This window comes from Agelaius tricolor, unplaced genomic scaffold (genome assembly GCF_023055355.1).
Source record: "Agelaius tricolor isolate 1412-34295 unplaced genomic scaffold, bAgeTri1.0.p SCAF_34, whole genome shotgun sequence".
NCBI lineage: Eukaryota > Metazoa > Chordata > Aves > Passeriformes > Icteridae > Agelaius > Agelaius tricolor.
This window is the reverse complement of record NW_027269294.1, coordinates 3,485,367-3,512,200: the sequence shown is the minus strand read 5'-3', so window position 1 is coordinate 3,512,200 and position 26,834 is coordinate 3,485,367. Positions and strand designations below refer to the sequence as shown.

The window sequence follows — 26,834 nt, the reverse complement described above, 5'->3', positions numbered from 1 at the left end:
ATTAATCAATTTCCACAAGTGTCTGATTGGATTGAGGCATCTCCAGTGCAGTTTTAAACACTTGGATTGATACAAGGCCTGTATGATCAGAGCAGCTGCTTTAGAAGGAAAGAAAAGGGTGTGGGCATTCAAATGGCAATCACAGAACTATGATCATGAAAGATCATACCACCTTGTCATAAACCCTCTGTGAAAGCCTGAGAGAGAAAGACCTAACCAACAAGATTTTTGACCTCTAAACAAAAAGAAAACAGCAGTACTGAAGGTAGTGGTTGCTCAGAGGGAAAGAGAATTCAGAAAGGGTGGTCTTTGTTGGATTTGGGTGCCTTGTGTCACTGTGATGATGTGAATGTGGCCGTGGTTTGGCTTGTGTTGACAAGTCTTGTATCATATTTGTTGGTCTTGTCTTAAAATGAAACCATAGCAGTTCCTCACAGCTCCTCTTTAAGGATTTTGCAGTTACTGGTGATGGCAGTTGTGTGTTTCCTCTTTTTTTTTTACCCTTTTTTAAAATTTTCAATTCCCCAAAGAGCTTTGTGGTTTTGTTCTTGCATTCCATGTTCCTTTCTTTTCCTTCTCCTCTCCACTCTAGCCAGCTACTTTTGGGAGGGACAGGAGTAGCCACTGACTTGCAGTACATGATTTCATCTTCTTATAACCCTAGGGAAGATGATAGGCAGTTTACTTCTGTAGAAGGAGAGAACAGGAAATCTTGTCTTTTAGGAAATGATGGTTTTGTTCTTGGATTTAAAATGAAAATGACTCTGCTTCTCCTTCAGGAGGAATGCTTGTGATTGTAATAATTGTTCAGAGCTCAAACTGTGAGAGACAGACAACTTTAAGAAAATGTGACCAACATAAAGATGAGTTAGGGTAGTCTTAATGCAGGCTTTTTGTGTGTTTGATGAAAGCAGAAAATCCACTAGTGCAGGGTTAAAAGATGAACTTGTTTCATGTGGTTTTAATCAAAGCTGGGATGCCTGGAATTAAGGGTCACCACCCTGCGAGGCACCTTGAGAAGAACTGCTGTTTCAAATAAGGCCATTGCTGACATGAATGTGCACTGAAAGTTATGCTTTGTTAGAAACAAGGCATAACAACCAGAGCAAACCAGAAAGAAAACCCACATATCAACAGGATATCTCAATTTGTATTTTACAGTCATTTATAGTACAGAGGAGAAGGAATATTGTTTCATTGTCCAAGAAAATGAGAAATTTAACTTGTTCAGGCACATCTAACGTAGTACACAGTAATGATACCGAGCAGTTCTGAGGCCAAACCACACTTGAAAAACTTGGCCAGATTTGTTCTCTACTATATCCACTTCACCCTGCTCCCACAGCTGGCTGCAGCATCCTCCTTGCCTCTGCTGGCTGCAGGCACAGCCCTGGGCTTGGGCTCATCAATCTGGTTCCACCTGAATGAACGTGTGCGATTGGCTCCTGTGCCTTCCATGGTGCTCCCCAGTACTCCCAGAGCCCAGACTGGGATACAGGGGCAGACAAACCTACCTCACACTCACCCTGACAGACTTCACATATGCCAGAGCCCTTTGCAGAGCCGCAGCTCATCAGGTACCACACACTTCCTCTGGCAAGAGCTCATTTTGGGTGTCTCAGAGGCGATGATGCATTGCTTTCCCTGCACTCTAATAGGGAGGGGATAAAGATTCATCACAACTGCATCTTCAGCTGATGGTAAAAAAGTCAATGTGAGTTCAGTGTGCAGGATGTGGACCAGAAGTTAAAGCTACAGTTGTTTCTGTCGATGCCGAGTAGTAGCAGTATTAATTTTTTGGAAAAAAAAAAAGACAAAGATAACATTAGAAACCCACAGCTCCATGGTTTTGGTCTAGGTTTTGCATTTGATTTAATCTCTTGACATTAAAATAGAGTTGGACACAGACAGCCTAATACAATGCAGTTTTACCAGGTCATGGGCACTTGTTCCCTTGTTGCCTAGCTATCCTGAGTACAAATAAACAAAGCATTCAAGGTAGGCATAGCTCTGGATGGGGAGAAGGGCTTAAATGTTGTTCTGTAAGACTTAACTAAGCAGATGAAAATAGGTTCTGACACATTTATCCTGGGCTTTTCTGGCACAGAAGTAGCCTTGTTTTTTGGCCAAAAATTGTGCCAAATTCATGTCAGGATTAAAAAATGAACTCATCTGAGGAGAAAAAGCTCAACGATAAGCCTGCAGTAACATATGACAGCACCCGGTGTGATCCTGCACCAATGGCTGCTTGTCCAGTTTCTTAGCGAAGAGGATTGTTGGATGTCTCCATGGGGACTGGAGCCATCTCCCCCACAGTGGCCACAGGAGATCTAACAGCACAGCTTCCAGTAGGGATTCATAAAGAAATTCCAATGTGCTTTACCCCTTGCATCCTTCAGAAACTCAAAAGCAAGTTTGAACAGAGCACTGGAAGCCTGGAATTTCCAGTTACCTCTCTTGACACAAAATATTTGATGATGAAGGACTATCATAAAAGGAGGAGGCCAAGCAATTGTCTAGATGGGGCCAAAAGGTAGTTGCACATTTAAGGTTATTTGAATCTCTAGTGATCTTAAATTGAAAATTTGGATTTAGGCAATGCGGGGGACAGAGAAAACAGAAGGAAAATACCAAACACCTTTCCAGCATTTCCACTTATTAGGCAAGGGAGCTCCAATGCCCACTGTTGAGGAATGGGATATTGTGGGCCCGACTTGCACTGAGTAGCATTATGTTCTTAAGGAAGCCCACAAACCACTGCAGAGCACACCTGGGATCACTTGTTTTCCAAATTTAGCTGCACAAGAGGAATTGCTACTTTTTTTTCACCCAAGCTTTGAGTACAATCCAGTCTTTCCAAGCTTTATGCTTAGAACATTTATGTTGTGTGAGAATTTGATCTTGAGATTTACATACCCTGCTATTTTGTGTGCAAATGTAGCAAATCAGCAATACTAGCAAATTCTGTCTGAAAGGTGCTAGCAACAGACTTGTTCCTTTAGGAGCCTGACAGATCCTTTGCAATGCTCCTTATGGACAAGCAGTGAAGCAGCATTTGTGCCTGTGTTCTCCTACTGCACTTGGAATGAAGCTTATTGTCATTTTGGATCAGCTTGCTGTTACATTATCGAACCCAGACAAAGAAACCTAGACAGAAAAATTTCCTAAATAGGACAAGATGGTTGCATGGCCAATGCTCTAAAATTCAGCATGCAGTAGCTTGCCAGAACGTGAGTATATTTTTGTTTTTCCTTCTGCCTGCCAAGCCTAGTTAAATACTGAAGCATAATAGTAATAGCATCCAGTAACAGGATGTTGCTATTTGTAAGCATCTATAGGTGATTTTTGCTGGGAACTGGCAACTTCTGTATTTCATATCAACACTTCTAAAGACATGCATGGCTGATGGTTGTTTGAATGTATAACATATAAATTATTCAATATATTATTTGTATACTGTTCTGTTTTGGGACACCCTGTCTATAGGGCCATAAAAGTTCTTTTATGACTATCCCTGATGCTGTTTTCATTTGGGGTTTAATTTTGGTGTAAGGAGTAGAAGTAATACTAGGATTTTTCTAGAAAAGCTTTAACCTTATTGAAAGACAAAACCCCCCAAATCAATTGGCATGCCTTCAAAGCTTTCAGCTGTGCAGATGCCTTCTTGTTCTGTAGTCCAAACAGTTTTCTTAGACCCCCCCCTCCCACCTGCTGGCTGAAGTAAATTTGCTCAGCTGCATAAATGAGAAAGAATTTCATACTGAGTATGTTTGAAGGCAAGTGTAATCTACTGTCATCATCATTTACATCTTCTTGTGCACACAGTGTTTGTAGTGAAGCAGTTAAAACATTTTAGTTACTGTTCTTCCCTGTTTGATAACCCTCACAATCCCAGACTGAACTTTGGTATTCATCATGCATCAGGGCTTCCCAGTACCTTTACCTGGAATGGTTTCTTTCAAACCTGCTCGTTGAATTCCCTTCCTTAAAACACCTGACAGATGAAGGAATGGGATGTGTCAGGAAAGACATGTATATGCCATTAAATAGGGGGAAGCCTAGTGGAGCTGTTTCCCCTGATAGAAATGACCAAAAAGACAACTCTAACAGCCCAGCTGATGTCAGAATTGATGTAGTTGATGTATGTGGAAGGATTTAGAAGAAAAGGACCAGAAAACCAAGGAGAGAGGAGAAGAAAATAGGGCCCAGGTTAGGAGTTAGGTTAGACTAAGCAATATGAGGTGTTTGAAGACAGCTTTTTAGACCAAGGTAATTATCCAATTACCCTTGGATAATTCAAGGGTGGAAGTTGTGTGCTCATGTGTCTGTGCAGAAGGAAATCAGAGGAGCACATGCTGGGTGTCAGAGCCTACGGAGGGATGAGGGACAGTGAGACACTAGATGAGGTTCTGACTGCAGAATGTGTTCAGAGCTGATCCACTTAACAACTCAGATGTGATAAAGGCAGGTTTACAGGTAAGAGCAGTAGTTGGAAACCCAACCCCTAACTATTTCCAGAAAAAGCTGTATCTGACTCATAAGTTTAGGCCCTGGGCTGTAATGTGGGACTGTTCTGTGTGGATTCATAACTCCTCCCTGCCCCTCATCAGCTCTTTGTAACTGCTGCAATAATTACTGGAACCAGCTCTTCCAATGGAGCCCTTCAACATGTTGCATTGCCATTAATCAGTTCTGCTGACCACATCCATATGAAAACTAAACTTGGTGTTTCTAAAGTGAGTTTGCTGGAGCAGTCTTGGGCTGAAGCTAACAGTTAGGTCCTGGCATCCAAATGCTTCAAAATATATAAGCACAAAATATTACAGACTTCTCACCCACATTGCAGGAGTTTAAAATGGGTCAAACTAGGAAATTTGAATAATATTTCTGACTTTCTGGTTTCTACTCCATCTTTAGTTCCATTAGGGTACACTTTGATAAATAGAACCTGTTGTCACCCTTGTTCTGTGCATCAGGCTATTTTCTTTCAGAAGTACTTATTGCTGTTACACAACAAGGTTTGAAACTGGCTGTGCTTTCTCTTGCAGTTTTGATTTTAGCTATTCTAAGGAGCATGCTAAAAAGGTTGTTTTACAGCTGTGGCCGTACCTTGCATGTGTACTGTCAAAAATGGACTAGATTGACATTTAGTAGTTTAGCTCCTGGCAAGAGTTGGATACTTGTCAGCACCACTGGTCCATAACCAAAAAAGGTATTACTTGGAGAAAAAAAATCTTTCAAACAATTTAGATTTCTGCTCCTGAGTGCAAAAAAGCAGGCAAAAGATATTTTATATTTTGAGCATGGAGATTTTCCTCCAGCAAAAGGATCTGAGAAGTTTTCTTCCATAAGGGTTGGTTTGAATTTAGGCTTTCAAAATATACCAAGTTGGAATTCTGGTGGTGCTGTGTGTAAATTTGTCTTGCTACAAGCTGAGGCTGCCAACTAATGCATAGGAGAACTCAGAAACCAAGAGAGTGGAACACTAAGGGGAGGCAGCAACAGGAAAGGGACTTAGGGAAAGGACTTGACTTTCGAGTTGCGTGCTTGACCTCTGTCACTCATTTGCTCTGCAGTAGGGAAAATATAAACTAAACCATTGGCCTTTGCAGCTTTGAGGAGGCTGCTTTACAGGAACTTGTCGTTTTCAAGTTTTGAAGGAAATGGGAGCTCAACTGCAAATTCCACAGCAGTTTGAGGTAACGCTTTTATGGACTATCCCTACACTTTCTTTCAAGTCTTTTTTCATATACAGAAATGTAGGATGCTTCCTACCCTATCATTTTTGATAAGATTGTTTCCTTTATTTCTTGTCTTTGCCTTGTCTTTATCTTCATTATCCTTTTCTTCTTTTAGGCAGGAAATCATAATTTGAGAATACCACCTAAAAGCCAAGGTACTTCTAAGTATTTCTGTTGTCTTTGCTGAACATGGTATTATTGCCCTGAATATATGACCTAGCAATCTCTTGCAGTATGTGCTCTTCTCATAGCTATTGCTGTGTATTACTAGGTTTTTTCACTTTGATTTTTCACTTAGACATAAGTATCTGCAAAAGCTACCATCAAGGAAGTCTAAGCAGTAGGGAAATGCACTCTGTATTGCTCCAAGAACCCACTTGTTTCAACTGCAAGCAGCACTTTCTCACACCCAGATTCTTCCTAAATCTCTGCCTTTAGCATGAAGTGCAATGGCTGTTATAAATACTAGGTGTTTTCTGGCTGATGAATACCTATACCAATGCCAAACAAATTAAATCTACAGTCCAGGAAATACTCAGGATGCTTCCTTTTAAATCAAGAAAATTGCTCTCATTAAATCAATTAGGTAGCGCTTAGAGGAAAATTGATCCAGGATATGCGAAGGCATTAGTAAAGTGTTGGGTTGTTTCTCCTCCATTAGGGTTATATCCTGGCCAGTGGTTTGATCAGGATCTTTGGAAAATCTGGAGCCATTCCACCAGAAGAACCCTTGCCCTCTCTGCAGGTGTTCAGCAGGAGTCCTCAGCAGAAGGGGGAAGGAAGGGTTGGTTCACAGTCCTGTTCTCTCCTGCTGGTACTGCTGGTTCCCTTTGATCACAAACCAAGGCAGCAGCTCCTCAGTCTGTGGGCAAAGCAGTGCCTTGCTGTATCTCTGATTCTGAAAAATGGCCAGGGTGGGTCCCTGCCATGTGTGCCAGCCTAAACAAAATCACATCCTCGGCACATTTGCAACTGTGCAATGCAGTGGCTTATGTTAGAAAACATGAATAGCTCAATATGGTGTAAAGAAATCTGTAAAGGCTCCAATTTCTGTGGTCATAACCCTTTCTGATTTAGGGAAACTGTTTATTTTAATAGTTCACTTGGTTCTACTGATGCACTCTAATTGAGTTCAGCTGCATTATTTCCCTCTCTGCTGCCAGCCTTCGCCCTCCTGCAGCTCCCTGGCAACCAGGTCCAGGGTAGGCCTTTACAAGAGGCACTGCAGACTCTCTTCTGCAGCCTGTTGAAATATCACTTCCCTCATTATCAGACAGAGCACTATCCAGACTATTGTCAAGAAGGAGCCTCCTGTCCCAGCTGGCCTCCTGTTCCCAGCAGCAGGACCCTTCCCAAACAGCAACCTCCTAGGTCCCCACCATGAACAGCACTTTGGGACAGCAACAGTTTCACCCACATATTTTTAAAATAAGAGATCTATAATATATATATATATATATATTTTAATAAAATTGCCAAATTCTATCATTTGTCTATCCACAATTTACTCCAGTGGTAAAATATGATTTTGCCTGGAGATCTCCCACCATCCAAGGTACCTCATAAAGCATCAGCAGTGAATGTCTAAGTTCTACTGTAAAATCTGGGCTAGACTGTAAAGCACAGAGTCATTATTTCTGGGTTTGCAGAAAGAACTGAATGCTTGTGACACATCCATGAACCTTGTTTGGCCAGGACATTCCCAAATGGTCCAACATGAGCAAGCTGGAAGTGGGGTGAAGAGGGTATTGAAGTTTTTTTTTTTTAACTTAACTTGGAAACTACAGCACATTCTAGATATGGTCACAAGATTCAAATGCAGTCAGCCTCATGGCAGTTTGAAATGCTCATCATTTTCCTGTAAAATTCCTGGGAATGGGAGTCCAGATACATCAATAGTCTTGCCAAACTACAGTTGTGGTTTTGCTTTCCAAATGTGAAACTCCCTTTGAAATCACTTGGTCACTTTCTATAAACTTCAACCTCAATTGAACTAAACTTAGGAGAAACACTCAGGGAAAAGTTTCATAGTGCTTCAAGCATGAGAGAATGATTAAAAAAAAATTCTACTAGCATTTTGGGGAACTTTTATATAAATGGACAACATTGGAAATGAACTTTCAGACAAAAACCACCTAATAGTCCGAAATTGAAGGGAATGTGGCTTGACTACACAGGACAAATTCCTTTATATTGTATATACACAAGGAGAAAGAAAATAAAAATTTCATAAAATTCTCTTGCTAGATTAGCAATATGCAAATAACTAGTGCTGAACTTGGAAAAAAAAATGGCATTTTTCCATGTTTTGCATGGAGCACCTCCTACACAGCCAGCATCTCTCACCCAGCTGTTGCACGAGCAAGCCTGCACTTTTTCAATGCATGTTCCTAAGATGATAACAGGGTTAACAAACCCTGTTAAAACTTTGCTTTATGAGACGTAATCCCAGGTTCTCCCCCTGAAAGGCAGGGTACTCAAGTGCTGCAGCACTGAGAGAAGCAGAACAGTAAGTGGCATGTTGAAGGCATGATTTCATTTATAAAACTGTAAAAAACTAAGATGAGGGCTGTAAGGAAAGGATGCTGAACCATAAACATTAACAGAAGTTTTTCTGTCCTAACTTTACTAGTGTATCCTTTGTGGCATTGCAGGGAAGGCAGTGCAGCAAATAATACAATAATATTTCCTTGTGGCATTTGCAGTCTCTACTGTGCACAGCATCAATGTTGTTTTATTGGAATAATGTTATAGTTGTTAACAGTTTAACTGATAGTGTTGGTGTTTGGGGGAATTCCCAAGCACCTGAAGTACTTGGGCTGCAGCAGCCAAGTCCCACTAGTGCCCATAGCTGAGTAGGAGATGGTTCCCCTGCTCCATGTCTGGTTTTGGCAGCCAGTGATTTGCTGGGTGCATGCAGGAGCTCACTGCCAGACTAGACCAGACCAGAATAAAGTAAATTAAAGTTTCCTTAAGAAAGGGGATTTCTGTCTTATCTATAGAACTGAAACTAGGGCATAATGTTTTAGTCTTTGCCAACCTTTTCCACCTTCCCTTCAAAACACTACAGTATTAGGTTGACTTACAGCATTCTGAAAATCTTCATATTTTGCTCTTTCAAACTATTCTTATCATGCCCAAAAGAGAAGATAATTTGGTTTGGTTTTATTAAAATCCTTTCTGAACTTTTTACACTGTTGCTATTCTTCCCGAATGAGTCATACAATAACCATTCCCAGTTTGTAGTCAGTTCTCCAAAGAAGCAGAAAAAAGAAACAACTTCCTTTTAAGGGAATGAGACCTGTTTATAAAGATAAACCTCTTTCTGTTTCTATTTGAAGACATTCTCCATAACCCAAGAATTGATAGTTATAAAAACACTACCTACTTTATTTGGACTACAAAAACAGTGCTAGCTATAGGACATTGTGTAATGTTAGCCTAAAGCATCTGTATATACACTCACACATAAGGGCATTGTTGAAATGACACATGCAGTATGTCAAATGAGCAGCAAGTTTACCAGAAATCTGTAAGAAACAGCTTGACATGTCTTTGATTTCCTTTCATAGAATATTTTAAAATCGATTAGTTTAAACAAAGGAGTATTTAATATTTATGTGAAATGAAAACAGTTCAAGAGTATGTAATTGTATAAGTAAGCTAACAGCAATTTCTTTTCAAGTGCTGTATGGTTCCCAAAAGGAATCATGCTGCTTGAATGCTAGACAATACATATGCTCTTAGGATTTGGGAAAATATCTGCATGCCATAATTTGCTGTGACAATCTATGAACCTCTGAAAGCCACTGTTATTGTAATAGCAGCTTTGTTGTGCTACTCCATTTCTGTCCTGAGAAATTGTAACAGGTATTTAAGTGTCCTCACTGGGCATTTTGTTCTCAGACCATGGGCTTGCCAGGCTTATTCCATTAGCCCTGCAACCAGCAAATGCCAGTTTCTTTAGTACCACATGAAAAAGAATAAAACATTAAAAACTTGGGATTACTTGGGTTTTTTCTCCCTTGAGAGTGGGATTACATTGCAATCCAAGACATCCTGAAATTTATTCTAATTTTATTGGAAGCTGGAACTTGGGTAAGAACCAGATTCCAGTAGCTGGTACTGTAAGGAAAGGTGCATTTGTCAGGAGAACCACAGTAAGTTTTAATAAGTTGGGCTACGGGGATTTTTTTTAGATATCTGACATTTTTTTCAAGATATTAATTTTTCAAGTATAAAATGTGTGATTGCATACAAATTAAGCTATTTCAATGGATCTGTTACTTCTATAGGAAGGTAAGAATAGAGTTATACATTAGTCAAAGGTAGAAGGGGACAAAAACCTGATATTAATTCAGACACATAAGCAGAGATGAATTGTTCAAGTTGTATTGCCATCCATTTAGCTCTGAACCCCTGACACTATAGTTTATTAGAGAGGTGGAGACAACAGAATCCTTTGTAAAAGGAATTTATGTTACCGGAGGAGTTACAGCAGACTTTTTCTGTGTTGTTAAAATAAATTAATCAAAACCAGCAGGGGAGCGTCCCTGAATTACAATGGTTGCATTATTCAGAAACTGTAGATTGAAGTTTTAAGGAAATCCAAAAGGCATGGAGCTTGGGAAGGAGCCAGTTGGGGTTGTTTTTAATGCTGCCATTTTTGACAATTCTTAATATAAGTAGCTGGAGTATTGTTTCAAGCAGACTTTTGGCATACATTTTTATGATTTTATTTCATTTTCTTCCTCTGAATTATTATTTTTATATATTAACCCAAACATAATATGGCATCTCTCATCCCAGATAGATGCTGAAATACTTTCATGGTCTTTGTCTAAGATCTGTGCCAGCTTTAAGACATTTGCTAAGTCAAGGCTGCAGTTCCACAGACAGAAGATGAAAAGCATCGATCCTATAGCAAGCCCAGCCAGATGTGCTCCTTCTGGGAGCTGAAGGAATGTTTTCCTAACAAACCTTTCACAGAGCAAGGGGATGCAGGGTAACTGATGCCATTAGATCATGGGCATGAGTTGGAAGCTTAGTTTAAAGTATTTTTTAGAAGTGAGATTCCTGCAGAGGGTCAGAACCTGCAGGTGCACATTTCTTGCCAGGATCACTGAGGGATGGACTCAGCAGGGAACGGCCTCATGCTGAACACACAGTGCTGACTTTCTGCAACACTGGTTTTGTCAAGGAGGAAGGGCCTTGAAAAACATCACCAACTGAAGTGCTATTATTCATGTTGAGGCACAGCTTTTAGTTTTAGCATGGATGTAATTTTTATAAAACCATACTGCTATATGTGACAGGTAAATATTACTGATGTTGCTGAATCCCTCAAATGAGTGAAACCTAGGACAAAATTCCTACTTGATTCATTAAATTAAATCCTGGTCTCTTCCAAAACTTTGAATAAAGAAATAAGGATTAAGAAGCATAACAGGAAAATGCTATGAGACTAAAATAAAAAATATTTTCAAATCTTACTCAGATGTGAGAATAATACTAATTTTAAAGAATTTTCTAAAAATAACAACCAAAGAAATAAGCACATGCAGATGCAGAGGATAATCTTGACTGTATCATACATCTGGAAAATATAAGTGCACATGAAAGAGCTGCTTATTTTGAGGATTTAATTTAATAACTCATCCTGCCCAAGAAGATTAACACGTGGCCATAAAAAAACTGCTTGCTGTCAGATTTCACCCCAACATGGTCATAGAAATATTCCAGATAGCCCTCGTTGTGTTACTCTAGCATAGCAGCATCCCTTCTCATTTTGTGTGGCTACTGTTGCTCCAACTTTGCTCCAAGATCTCCTGCATGTTTTTCAACTATTAAATTATGCATCTGACTCGGCTGCATTGTTGTGGAACCTCCAAGTAACTTTACTATGTTTAAATCCTAAACAGTACCACATCCTCAGGACTTGATTTTTAGGCTGAAAACTGCATAGGAAACAACAAATAACTGCATCTTGTACCAATTAAGAGGCACCTTTTGTAAGTGCTTCTGAAATCCAAAATCCTCCGTGTGACCTTTCCCTATGGAAAGTGTGTCAACTCCCAGCAAGGGTCAAATACTAACTTGAATACAGGATCCAAAAGCAGAAGAGGAAATGGACATCACTGCCTTCCCCTCTCAAATGCACTGTGCAGAAAAAGCAGTCTGAAGGAACATCTGGCAATATGATGTTCCTTCAGCAATACAGCATAGGGTGAATTTTCCAAGGAGTGTAAGGAAGCCCCTGGTAATGTCAGTCAGCCCTGATCTGCATCATTTTCCCAAATGCCAAGCACCAAACACAAGGAATAGAGGCCAGGAGGAATGTCTGAAGGCACAGGTATTAACTGAAAAGACATTTGTATGTGAATGGGTTCCATAATTCTGTATTTATTTCCTGAGCAAGTGCTTCCCAACAATTCAAATTACTATGTACATTGAAAATTGGTAGGTTGTATAACTCCTTATCTTATGGCACTGATTTTAGCTTTTTAAGAAACTCTTATAGCCACAGTTTTCAGCATGCTGGTGATATAAGGAGTAATTTAAAAACTGACTGAAGATCAGGAGTGACCTTTTAAGCAACTGAATAGGAATGTGAACATGTGCAGTGCTCTTTTTCACCTAAAAGGTGATAAACTGACTCAGATTGCTTCAGAAGACTTTGCTGGCACCTCTTACTAATAAAATTTTGAGAGAAAGCTCCTATTATACGAACTGCTAGTATCTCCTCAAGTTTCTCTGGGAAGCACACTTTTTAAGGATTGTGTAGTCTTTAAAAAGATGTCAGGGGTCAGCACCTCCATAAATTAAATTCAGTGTTAGAATCAGTGTCCAGTTTCCTTTTCTCATTATTATTTTGCCCCAAAACTTACCTTTTTCTTATTAACTTATGCAATTAATTGCAAAAGCATTTTAATGTCACTGTGATGGAAAGGATTGTGCATTCTTTTAGCATGGAAGAAACTAGTCAAAACCAGCCAAGTGCAGTTGTGTCAGGATCTGTATTTGAGATACTGCTTTAGGGTGGGAGGAAATGTGTTCAAATAATGGAGAAACTAGAGGTACAAAAGGCCTCTGTGAGCCAAGTTTAATGTCCAAAAGGAAACCCAAGCACATGAAAATATCTGGCCTGAGAGCATCTTGCAAATATAAAACTGAAGAAATCCACAGAAGTTCATGAGAACTTTTAAACTAAGCTAAACAGTGCAATTTTTGCTTTAAGGGACATACAGGTCTAACATGAAATTACGTGAATCCCCTAGGTGGGCATTGCTTTCTGTAGTACTACAGAGCTCAAAAAGCAGAGGAGATTTCATAACATATCTTTCTTCTCATAATGATCTGATGGACAGCTATTAGAAGAAGCTTTTTAGGTGTTTGTCAGACAGGAGAGGCTCTGCATAGGGCTGAGGCAATAGGTAACTCCTACAGCTGTCCATCACTGGGTCTGCATCTGGCACATTTGATCCACTCACTGAAATAAATCACATTCCTTGCTCTTGATGGACCATACCTGCCCACAAACATGGAACAATGAGGATTTTTCAACCTTTAAAAAAGTATTTGGGTCTAGAGCAGTAAAATATTTTGGGAAAAGGTTTTGTTTGGCTCTCATTTTAGGTGAGCTCCATTGCCATGCTGTTGCCTACAGCAACACCCAAGACACCCTAAAAGAAAGCATTTCCTACAAGAGGAAGGGCTCCTTCCCACCCTCTGCAGTTTCAGCTGATTATGCTAAAACATGATCCCATTTCTGCCTGTCTATTTTTATCCCAGGGCCCAGCAGCTGATGAACCATGCCAGGGTTGAATTCTTCAGCACTGGATGATGCAGGAATCCAGAAGCCTGAATGCAAGTCTGATTTGAACAGGTCAGTGCATCTTTAGTTTTTGCCTGAGTCAATTAGCACCCCATATCAATTTGTGCTAATTCCCAGCCTCTGCAACTTTTCCAGCCTCTTATGCAAATCAGGCCTGGAAGCAAACAAGCAGTGAGTGACCCAGGAGGCTGGTACAGGGCTGGGTACTATTGTTGTCAGGCCATGCATTTCAGTGCTCTGTTTGTTCATAGTGTAACGCTAAAAAAATGACAGGCCACAACCCTCACTGCCTCCTCAGGCTTAATTATTGTAGCCTTTGTACTGTTCTTGCCAGTGCAGAAAAAGAAGCATTCATGGGTCTTTTACTACATTAAGATTCATTGGATTGTTTCTCACTGTTCCTGTAAATACAGAGGAAGAAAACTGAAACAGAATGACAAGAGGTTTTAAAGTCAAACCCCTTCTGTAGTCACAAATTGTGTCATGAAATCAGAAATGCTTTGGTAACGTTATCCTAGGGATGTGGAAACTGACTTTAAAATGTAGCACATTTAGGAGCTGCATCAGGACCCTTGAAAGGAAGATTCAACCATGAAAAATTTAGTCCCATCACACCTGTACTACTGATCTGTTATTTTTAAACTATTTGAGTAAAAATGGGCTTAGGCTGCAAAACTCAGGTAGATTTCCAATACTGGTCAATGAGGCAAGTCTTGGATTTGGTGTACTTCATGTTAGTCTATTGTAAATCAAATTAGTAAAATGAAGAGCTAGTGTTACAGACTGAAGTCATGACTAAAAGTGAGGGCAGAGAAAGGATAATGAGGAATTTATTAAAAACACCATTTTAATATAGCTCAAAATTTGTTTTAAATTGGATGCAAGACCTGGGAGAGTTCTTACACCTCCAGGGCTCCCAGCCCTGTCTGCTCAGGCTGTCATCATATTGGGCTGCAAGGAACTGAGGTTTGAGATAATGTTTTTCATACTCTTTTTAATTGTTATTTCACTGCATGTAATCAATAGTTGTGTGTAATATTACTATTTAATGTTCATAATGTGGTGTCAGATAGGTGCAGAAATACTTTTGTTTTCTCTTTAAAGGATTACAGCTGCTTCCTTCTTCTGCAATACGACTGAAATAGTTTTTGTCAGGCTTGTTTTCTAAGATCAAATTTTGTCCTAACTGTTGTGTTATGAAACCACAAGTCAAAGCCTAGTACAAACTTATGGAGCCCTCCTTAAAGGGGATTGCATTTCATTTGTGTGCAGGGACTAATAAGTAGAAGTGAAAGGAAGATTTGGAATTACTAATTTGATGTTATGATTTTGATTAATTTGATATTCTGTGATTCTTGACTTGGTTTATATACAAATTTTCCTGAGGGCATTAATTCTGCTATGTGGTCTAAGGGGAGCTGAGCCAAACAATACTTTCAGCTTCAGGAAGAAAACATTAAACCTCTCAATGAAAACTTCTCCAAGGTAGAACTGTCTTTACATTCACTTACCTATGATTTTGGGGACTGTGAAGAGTACCATCTAGTGATAATCAATAGTGTCAATATCATGAAAAGGTGATTATTTAAAGTGGACTTAAAGGCACACTTCAAATTCATTTACCAAAGAGACTGGGGGGCTCCAAAGGAAACAGTGTCCTTGTTGTGATTTTAAAATGTCAGCTACCTTCCCTCAGATACCCCCAAAAATGCACAATGCATCTAAAGACTGACTTTGACTAACAGTATGAATACCATGAGATAAACTTTTAAAACTAAAATTTTGTTTAAAAGCTAATTATGTAATCTTATTATGCATGCTATAACGAAACTCTCCACTTCTGTGAATGGCTTATTTTATTTTGATCAGCATATAATATAATATATTATATTACTTATATATATATAAGTATGTATATAATATACTTATTCCACTGACTGACAATTTAGGTGAAACACTTCTAATTTCCTAGATATCCTTTTTTTTTTTTTTTGGAAAGCCAACAATTCTGAAACTTTGGTCTCTTTTTTTATGAATGATGTCTAACAGCTGCTCCTCCTTCATGAGGATCTTAGGCATTAAATGGTATCACATGTTGGAATTTGCTTATAACATTCATGCTTAATGATAGTTTTTCCTAATTTGAAGGATTTTGCCAGTGAGTCTTACACTATCCATCCTGCAAGTATTATTTCAGCATGCAGAAAGGTCATTATGAATATATGATAATAAAGAAAGCTATTTATCCCTTTCAGATTACTTCCATATGCATCCCCTGTAATTAAATCAGTGCCTTATAGCAGCTGGCCTTTGAAGTGATCTCTGTAGAATAGGAAAATGTAATTTGTGGAACAAAATGCTGATCACTCTATTCCAGCCACATCTGTTAAGCTCTAGTAGTTCAGAGATTTCTGTGCTGAGAGAGCTCATGAAAGTAGAAACTTTTCTGTGTTTCTTTCAGTCCAAAGGAAAATCAGTGGAAGTGATGGGAACTATTCTAACCAAATAACAAGGTTTGAAGTCAGTGGCATTTTTTCCCACAATTTGCAGTGAATTCACTGAAAGTCATGTTTTAGTAAGTAGCTGTACTTTTCTATTTAAATAGAAGTACTACAGAGAGAATGATAAGAGAAAGCAGAATAAGAATTCCTGGCAGAGAAGATGAGAATTTAAGAGGTAAGTAGAGAGATGACTGTTTCAGTGGTGGTGGATCAATAAAAATGTCAGAACTCATGATGTGATTCCCCTTGATAGCTGTAGGGGGATAGAATATAAGTAAATAAAGGTAGTTTAGAAAGTAATCTTACCCCCTAAAGAGTTGCAGCTGGGTTAATTATTAAGGATTAGGAGCAGGCCTGACTTTAACAGGCCACAGCTGTAGCCAGTAAGAAGAGTGTTATAAAAGAGTGGATTGGTTGGCTGAGGGGAACTGGAGTCAGTTGGCTGCTGTGAGAAGAAGGAAGAGTCAGTGCTAGAGGAGCTGCCTACAAGAAACATCAAGGAGGTACAAACTTTAGCAATGTGGAACCTTTGCAATGTAATGACAACAGAACTCTTGCAATATAATGACAACAGATGGCAGCACATCTTGGGCACGCCTCCTACTACACAGGCACAGACAACAATTGCAGTTACTGTTGCACAATTCTCCATGGGGGTGCTTTTCTTACAGATGACAAGCAGGACCTTAGAGCCTTTCCAAAGGGATGCCACTTAAACTGTTGGAGAATCTACAAGGTGAGTGTGTCAGGGAGTTACAGACTTGTCCAGCCACACCTGTGCCTGCTGGAAAACGTCACCCCCCCAGCTGCCTGGCTTTCCTCACCTGGGGGTTTCTGCACCTCAAACCTGACAGATAAACTGCTCCAGTGTTGCCTGAGCTGTCAGGCAAAATGAGGTGAGTTAGCAAAGCCCTGATATCTAAATTGTTTAGGGAATACCATTCATCCGACACAGGTCAGTCTGTTGGCAGAGCTAAAGCAAGTGAGAGGGCAGTTACAAGGGGTGCCTTCAACCAGTAAACATTTGCACCTGAGGGCCACGGCCTAAAGTTTTTCCGTAGCTTACACTGATATGTTATCAGTCCTTTAATTCATGGCTTCTAGTTTCCAGTGATGCCAGTCTACTCTGTACTATTAGCAGTAATTTCTTTCTCTTAGAAATAAGCAGATTGAAATGCCTTCAGCTCAAGTAAGTATCCTTGTCCTCACACAGACTTCCAAAACAGATTGGAAAAGAAATATATCAAATAATTACCAAATAACTTGAATAAAAGTTGCATAATATAACCGTGTTATCACAACCCCAAAGTCTAAGGTGATTTTTTTGTTCCTTAGAAGGAAATTACTTCTGCTAGACACAGAAATCTGTACTAAATAGGTCCATAACAAAATCTGCTACACTTTTCCCAATGAGGATTTTTATTCATGATATCTGCTTCCAATTAAATAACTGCACTATATTATACATACTAAGGTCCAATCCTTTGCCCTTTGAAGTCAATGGCAAAGCTCCCAATGAGTTCATGGGTTAAAAAGCAATTCCTCTGCTGAGGCTTCCTTTAGTGAAATTTCAACTGTTAGGTTTTTAAAAGAGGGCTTCAGCTTTGCCATCTTTTTGCCATCAGAGAACAAACAGCTCCTGTTATTCCTGTATTAGGCAGACAGTGCTAGTAAAGGCAAATTTAGTCTTATTGAATTATGCTCCCCTGTCATTCTGTTTGCTTTTCTTTCTGTTGCTGTAAAGAGCCACAATGGACATATGGTGTCTACATTATTTTTATTTCAGAAACTTGCTAGAAATTCAATATTGCAGCAATTTATGCCATACGTGGCATGTTTATGCTATGGAGAAAGCTATCAAATGAAATCAGCAGTCTAGAACACTACAGTTTATCTACATTCTTCATAGTTTTGACCCATCACCAGTTCATCTGCTAATGAGTTGTAATATAAAACATGCTTCAAAACCCAAAGCATCCAGTTTCCTAAATAGGACCATATTTCTAAAATATACTTACAAAAAGGCAAGTTCATAAAATAATGATTCCTCAGCTACTCAGTCCAGGATGACATAATTCTTTTGAAGCAAAAGGTTACCCATGCGTTCAGTGCCCAGTCCCAGATGTAGGAAGGAGATGTAAAGCAAAGAAAGATCCTTAAAAGATTCAAAGTCAATTTCTGTAAAGTAGAATGACAACTTGCAGACAGTTTCCCTGCTAAATAATAGAGGGACGGTTTGTGCTGTGCCCAGGACTGCAGAACATTGTAGAGAGCTCGGGGTCTATGCCTGTTGTCTCTGGCAAGCTTAGAGTCAGGTTTTTATTAGAATTTACCTTCCACATAAGCCACAAATAAGACAGCCACTTTTCACTGTTCTTAGCCCTCCACTGAGAGCAAGGTCCTGAGGTGTTTCCAAGATTTTTGGCGTTGATGCTCAATACCGGGTTGTATTGGCAAGTAACCAAAACACAGCACTTGGATTTTGGTGCATACTGAAGTGTTCCAGTCTAAATGTGTGTTAGTCTGATCCTAAAATTCCTACTGACTATGGCCTACAGATTCTAATGAAATGGTGCAGATGGGATAAATTACTGAAAAGGGAAAAAAAATCCACTGTGTAACTTGTGTACATTAGGTTTGAAATTTAAAACCTTCAAGCTGATATCCAGGAGTTTTTTTACTGCCAGTTTTGTTCCAGCCAGTGCTCATGAGTACTGGTTGCAGTCTAAATGTTATCATTTCTGTCCATACCTAATTCCATGCACAGAATTGTTCCTCTTAAAGCTGAAGCTATCTCTGCTAATCCTTCTCTCTTTATAGAGTGCTAAGCATTTAACTTATGAAATATGGTCCCTTAAAGTAATTTCTGGTCTAAATATTTCTGCTGCAAATAGGAAGAACACTGAGTTCTGCATTTGAAAGAAAAGCTTTCCATGATATGCATAAATTGTTAGATGTGTCCTCTTAAACAATCAGACACAATCCTAGAGGACTCTGTAAATAATATTTCCTGTTGTGATATTTTAATGTGAACTTGGCCAGAAGTCTTACTATTACATTCACATTCACAATAAGAATGCCATGGCAGAAAATACAGAACAATGACAAGTAATAATGTCTTGCAGGGTATTTTAAATGTTTCCAGCAAAGAAAGTACAAAATTATGCAAAGCTCTATACAAAGCAGCTAATCTAATTTAGTAGGAATACACTGTTTGGTTTTTTTAGTTTGTTTAGTTTAAATCAGTGTGAATTATGGTGTTCATTCTATTCCATTGAAAATTCGCCTAGCGTGAGAGCTGGAAAAGCATCAGTTGGAAATAAGCACAAATGAATAATACCATGTATCCAAAACATGCTTGTATTTGGCTAAATACTGTGGGAAGCATGCCAAGAGCAGCTTGGTATGTAGTCCTGTATATCCAAAATGGGCTATACACTCATGTGCTAGTTCAGCCTGCAGCTTTTAAACAACTAGATGGGACTCCAGTGCTAAACATTTCCACTGGCACAATGGCTGGAATGCAAAAGCTTGAAAGTAGGGAACACAGAGCCCTAACCTTTAGAAGAACATGTAAACCTTTGTTGGTTAAGGTGAATGGATTTTTTTCTTCATTATCTTTCCAACTGGCACTAGCAGATTTTTCAGAAGAAAGTTATTTAACAGTGGTCTATTTTAGCTAGATTTGAGGAACCCTACTTTGTTCCTCTGTTTTGCAAAATAAATTGACTTAAGCTCCAGAAAGCCCAGCTTCTTCCCTTCTGTCAATGGAAGTTTGATAATCTACTTAAATACAAGCTGAACTATATCATCTAAACACGTGCAAAAATGTATTGGTTATTAAATTGGGTCAAGGCTTGTAACACAGTCAAAATCCTCTCCAGAAAAGATAGATAAACCCACAATCTTCCACATAACTGCTTGTGTGAAAGAATATGTAAATATGCCTTACAGGGTTTTCTGAATATCAGCAAATACCAGCTGTGTCAGATGGTCAGAAGGGTGAATTTGAGAATAAGAGTCTGTCCAGGCTGCAAAAACAAACTATGTTTGGAAATGTATTAGCCAGCAAATTTAAACAAACAGTTTTAAATACAGGCCAAGTAAGGCAAGTTGTGTTTAAAATCATGTAGGTTGACTCTAAACTCCCCTCCTTTGCTGCCAAAGTTCAAACAGCACATTTTGAATATGACTTGTTCTGCTGATTGCTATTGCATAAAGTTGTGCTCAAATCCTGCTTAAGATATCAAGTGATACAAACTCAGTGGGATCAGCAGGGTGCCATTAGCTCAGTGCTGAGCCTTCCCCCAGCTTGCTGAGAAATGCAGTTCCAAGCAGTGGTGGAGAGGAAGATCCTGCTTTCACCAACCTCCTTTACCTGCCTGCAAGTGGAAGCAGGCAGGGTGACAATTTAGGAGTATGACAACTTAAAAAAGGTTTCCTTCAACCCAGCAGCTGTGATGTCTTTTGTGGATAGACCCAGTGTTTGCTAATATATACATTACACATGCATATGTGACAGCGGCGTGTTTTGCCTTACCTCAGGATCCAAAGCATAACTGTGCTAACATCTCTCACTCCTTATTTTTTTTTCCACTAGACAAAGTGTAGGGGTCAACCTGATGAAAAGCTCTTGTTGTTGCTCTGTATGTGTCAAGTATTTTGGATAAATGCAGAGAAAAAGCCAAACTACCATGACATAGTCCACCTCTGTTTACATCCATGTTAAGTAATCATATTCAGATATTACTTTTCACGCTGTTGGTTCAGGTTATTCCCAAGTCTTTGAGTTTCACTTTCTGTTTCAGGTTGCAATGAATCCAAAATGATGAAACTGAGGCTTGAAATCTGAGCATGTTGATGGACAAGGGCACAAGTCTAAAATGACCAGGCAGCCAGTTGTCACGTGCCATTACTGAGCCAAAGGTAAAGCTACAATTTGGGAAGCAGTAGCAGAAGCCTCCTTGTAAGCAACCATTCATTTTTACTTTTAGGACATTGATCTAGATTTCCTTTGAAGTGCTTATAGGTCAGAGTCATGCAACTTGCCTCCCTTAAATATTAGAACTATTTGGTTAAGTTCCCAAACATGAATTACCAAGACTTGGACAGATACAAACAGCGAGTCCATTAAATTACTGTTTGGTGCAGGTAACAAATATGCTCAGAATAATCTACCTCTCTTGCAAAGATGATTTAATAGAGTCACGTTGTAGATGAATATAAATCTAAATCATCTATGGGACAACTCTGTTAAATTACCTGTTACAAATAAATGCTTCTTTAAGGATATAACTTTACTGTTAACTATTGTTAAGTATTCATAGGAAAAGTCACAGGACTTTCTTTCAAATGCTAGTTCAGAAAATCAGCCGTTATTTTCTATATATTTTAAATTAGAAACCTCAAAGAAATTTTCAAGAAAAACCACAATGATATTCATTTCAAAAATATTCTTTCATATATCTCATGGTAAAAGGACATCATGCATTGCTTAGCTTTTATGTACCTTGAATACTTATCCTTCTAGGGTCACTGCTACACTGAGATTTCCCATCTCCTGCTTTGGGAAAGCCATCCTACAGGACAGCACTGACATGCTTTAGTTAAGGGATACACACAACCAGTGTTTTCCTTATCTTTGGACTCACGATTAAACTTTTTTTTTTAAAAAACATCCATTTATTAGATAACTTTCTTTGGACATAGCATTTAAAATACTTTATTTTATATTGCAGCAGTATATAGAATATGCAAATTCTTTTTAACCGAAAATAAGTTTTCATTAATTATTTGCAACATTATTGGACTTCACAAAGTAAGTTGGTGTACAGAGACAGGGTTTAGCGGAGGAGAATTGTTAAATATAAATAAATATAAATTCTTATACATCTACAGAAAGCGAGTCAAATTTATATCTTGAATAAAGGTTTGAAATAGACAAGCAGAATGATACTTTCTCATACTTCAGAAAAATCCATTTGTTGCAATCTCACACTTAAAAATTACTGAAAGGTCTTGAATCTAATTTAGTGGTTGTAAAATTATTTGCTGATGAAAATTGCCTGTTTTATCTGCAAAAGTACTTGTGAAAAAGTACCGAGATATTTTTTGGTAAAAAGTTTGTCTTTATCTCTCCATTAATATTTTGCGTGGTAATGGAAGACAATAATTTATACTGCAGGCAAAACTCATGGATTTTAGTGACAATGCTACTTGAACATATGCTTTAGGAGCTAGGCAGAGGGGGGCAGGTTTACATATTCCTTATACATGTAATAAAACTATTTTAAAATGCATAAAAAAAATGGTAAAGCTGCTCCTGGCAGTGAGTGGCAGTGACTTATCCCATCAGCTTTAAAAGCAATATGTTTCCTTTATCCAAGAGTAGGTAGGGTGAATTTGGGAATTTTGTGTTCTGACATATTTTAATGGATTATCTCATTTCTCTTTATTTCACATCCCTCTCCACTTTAGATCTCTATCACAGTCACTTCTCCACTCAAGACCAGTACCTGAGTGCCCTTTCCTCTGCTCTAACAAAGGTAAGCAACCCCTCTGGAGCTTTCCCTTTCATTTACAGGAAAACAAACTTGTACCTGTGAGTTTTTTCCTAAAAATGCATATTATTATTTTCTAAATGTGAGCATATCTTCCTGGGGATTTTCCCATTAGAAAATACTATGTATTACTGAAAATGCATTCAAGTAAGGTACAGCTACCTCGAGTCCCAGCCTTTAGTACCCAGGCTTAAGTGGCCCAGTCTGGGATGTGAACATGAGGGGAAAAAAACCCAAAAACGACCCACCCTTGAATCGACCATTTTTATCAGGAAAACTGAAGTGTAGTCAGAATCTTGTGGGTTTTACTTTTGATTTTATGTAATCAAGGCCCCTTGCCTTTTACTGTTGCTCTCCATTTTTAAGTTCTAGCTACAAATTTTCACTAGATGGCAGGAGTCCACTGCCATCTGTTCTCAGAGGCTTTACTTGCACAGCAACAGTTGCCCATTGGTAGGAAAAAAAGTGAAAAATTTTCAAGTTTTGTAACACATAGAAAAACAAACAAAAAACTTAACAGAAATGAGAAAACTTATTCAGACCCTCAATAAATCACAGTTCTGTTACTGGATATGATTAATATGATAGACTGGAAATAAGTGAAAAGAATAGTGAAATATGTTCTTTTCTTGACAGAGGAGCTAAAAGTACCTTCTCCCATAAAATGAGGTCGATTTATTGTTTCTGCTGTTTGTGAAAAAGCTGACTGATACAGTAATTAAAGTTAACTAATAACCAAGTGTATTGACAGCCTGAGAAAGTTACAGCTAAAATAGTAAACTACTGATGGAAAACACCATATCCAAGTCAAACACACTCAGTGTAGTGCATTACCCAGATCCTGGAAGGAGATAAGGCACATTTTAAACTCTCTTCCTGGGTTTAACTAGGCAGAGCTCATGGGATGATGATCAGTCCCTGTACTGTTTCAGCCAGTGGTATTTTGCTGAGCTCAGAGCTCTGGACAAAATTTGTCCCTCTTGTCTAAGGGAACAGAATGCAGCTCCATACAGTTACATAAGCCTTAATAACCGTGACAAATCTTCATTGTTGCACTAGAGTGAGCACTGATTTTTAACAAAACTACCTTTGAAAAATTATTTCTGCAAGTTGGGACTACCAGTTCCTATTTTTAATTTATTGTCAACTTCTACTGTCTGTCTTGCCCTCTTTCTATACGTGCAGATAATTTATAAAGTGTCCAGTAATTTTCAGCGTTGCTCATGAAATATAAGAGGGGATGTTTGGCATCTATTAAAGCTGCTTCTGAGACTGGATAACTTTCCAAAACCAGAGATAAGTCAGTGTAATGCTTTCCAGGATTCCCAAAATAGTAAGAACATTTTCTCATTATAAAGCTGTATTTATTCTATGACCAGAGTAGAAAAACTATCATAAATAGATTACTGAAGCAGCATTTCCTAATATGAGATTGAGTTTTGCGATGTGCTGAGTACGCTCAGAGCCAGAGAGAGAGGCAAACAGGAGCTGAAAGGCACACATCGTGTCACAAGTGAAACATTCAGCATCTAACAAAATTTGCAAGCTACCCAAAAGTAATGATCCTTTTTTATTGAAACTGACAGAATCAGCACCTGTAGAATTTCTGCAAAACCCGTTAGCAAATTCAAACAAGCATCACAACAAGATCCACACCATTTCCCTGGAAGCAGGATGGATTTAAACCAAGTGCTCCTGTCGTCCGTGCCCACAAAATTCCAACAACATCTTTGTGTCATGCTCCTACCTTGGCGATTTGCAAAGGCTGCTTCTGCTCCTTGCCCCCTTGCAGCCTGAAGCCCCACGGCGCCCCTCCGCTCATAGCAATGCAGAGATAATCCCCTGTGCCCATTTTCCCGGCGCAGTTGGGCAGCATTCACAGGCGGGAGAACATGAAAAACTTGGCTTGCAGATGTTCAGCGAGCTGCAGATCCGTCTGCCGGGCAGAGCTGGAGACCCAGAGCACCACACTGTTGCTGCTGCTGTGTACTGCACGAGCAAATGCGGTCATTGAGGGGAAGGGAAGAGCTCCCTCGCCCCGAGGGCACAGCCCACTCTGTCGTCAGATTCCGATGCTCAGCCCACCTTCAAAGTAAAGTAAGTGAACTTGGAGCTGAAGGGAATGCAGGCAGAGACTCTGCCGTGAGGCAGAGAAGGCTGGCTTTGAACATGATTATCCTGCCAGCTAAATCAAAACAACAGCAAAAAGTGTGCATTTCCCTGTGACAATTTACTTTAGTAAATGGTGCCAGATGTTTTAAACTCCAATTTACCAATTTCTTGCATTTTTACTCCAAGCAGAATCTCAAGTGAAACATCATGTACATCCTCTGAATAACTGATTCACTTAGAGTGAACTGGCTTCAGGATTTTCATCTCTACTCTGCATGTACTTTCTGCAGCACTGCAGGAGAAAAGCTTTGTAATTTCCCTGTCATAGAATTGCTTCTTTTTCTAGTTCTCTCTGGCCTCAGTATAGTTTAACATGTACTGCAATTTAGCAATGACCTGAATTACTATTGGACCCTAATAATACCTGTTCTTATGCAGCCTGCTGCCTTTCCTACCAGAGAGAGGAAGGGGGTTAGTAAAATGAAGTATCAGATCCCTCTACAGATGCTAACAATGGATGGTTTGCATTATGTTGTTAAAGGGGAACCTTAATATAAGCACCAAAAAAAAAAAGGAATTCCGTGGGATGGTTTAAGAGGTGACTGTTCTTCAGCACTGGATGAATATTCCTCTAGCTGGGTGTTAAAAACTGACAGCATTATCTCCTATCACCTCAGCCCAAAGTCAGGTAGCCTGGTTTAAATCACAAAATTGCATTTTGAACTATGCTGGTTCTAAAGGAGAGTTCAGCAGGTGAGCAGTCTGGATGTCTGGACAAGTTTCTGAAAGAAACACCTTTTGCTTTGAACCCAGGGTACTGGGACACAGATTCTCAGAGTATACATTCACTCAGGTCCCTCTCTGAGGTGTTTCCACTTGGTTGGTTCTAAGCTGTCAGAGATGTTGGGGCTACAGGAAACCCTCATCATTTAAATTACATGACTTTGCATCTAAGCAGCAGGTAACCACTGAGGGCTTAAACCTATCCAGTGCATCTGTCAATTAAGTGACTCCTTGAATGATGCTTCAAAGGCAAAATATCAAGGTAGAGACGGGATCTTCTGTCAAACTGAAATATTCTGGCTGGAAAAATAGACAGACTTTTAGGAGCCTGAACACTGGATTAGTCCTCTAAGACACTAAGGTAACACAAAGGCTGGGTGGGGAGAAGATCCCTGATCAAACAGAGGAAAATGTCACTCTCTCAATAACAGGATTTAGTAGGAGGAAGAGTGCTTTCTTTATTGACTACAAGTCAACAGCTCTGGAGAAGCAAAACAGGCACAGGTTGCCATATAATGAAATACTTTAGGAAAACACCATCAGAGAAGCCATACTAGGGAAGGGGATGGCCTTTAAAGGGACTTTTCTAGACAACCTTTGAGTGCAGACACCTAATTTGAAATAGTTCAAGGTAGCTAACTGCTTATTATCTTCTGCAGTGTTGATACGTTGTGGTAGCTGACAGATTTTTAGTCTTTCTCTAGGGAGAATCTTAATTTAGACAAAATTCTCTCCTTTTAACCTAATGATGCAAGTATTTATAGATTTTATGGCAATAAATCTCTTCAGTAAATAGCTGCAACAAATGCTCCATGACACTCTGTTAAATACAAAGATTAGAAATCTGTTTGAGCAGAATTTATCACATAATTATTAGTCCTTCAAATGTTACAAGTTTGTGACAAAATACTTAATTACTGGTAGGGTGTTTTGAGCTTGTATTAGTCTCTCATCATTTTAGTAAAAAGGAGAATAATCAAATCTGATCTCTGCTTCTGAACTTCTTCATATACTTATTGGAGAAACCAAGCTAAAGAGAATCACCCCTGCATTTGGGTACTCACATATGTGATGGTAATTTTTACTAGATACAGATGTCTCTGTCACTTTTGACCACATAACTGTACTGTGTATAATATTAGAACAGAACAACCTTGATTAGTGATTACTCAGCTGAAAAAATGACCAGTCAGAACATCTGTGTGATTTTGGTGTATGATAAAGCTTTGGGGATATTTTAACCTGGTCCATTTAAAGTGATACAGGACTCTTCGCTTGAACTTACAAGAGCTGTGATCCTGAT

At 39.0% G+C, this 26,834-nt stretch overlaps 1 protein-coding gene across 1 annotated transcript in view; it reads right to left on the bottom strand.

The window, feature by feature from the left end:
* Nucleotides 1–24,628, bottom strand: part of SYNPO2 (synaptopodin 2) — a 79,001-nt gene extending 54,373 nt beyond the window's left edge. Inside the window, exon 1 of the mRNA XM_071452304.1 lies at nt 24,384–24,628. Within this exon, the coding sequence (XP_071308405.1) occupies nt 24,384–24,512 (129 nt within the window). The 5' untranslated portion in view covers nt 24,513–24,628. The remainder of the gene's footprint in view (nt 1–24,383) is intronic.
* Between the last annotated feature and the right edge of the window lie 2,206 nt (nt 24,629–26,834).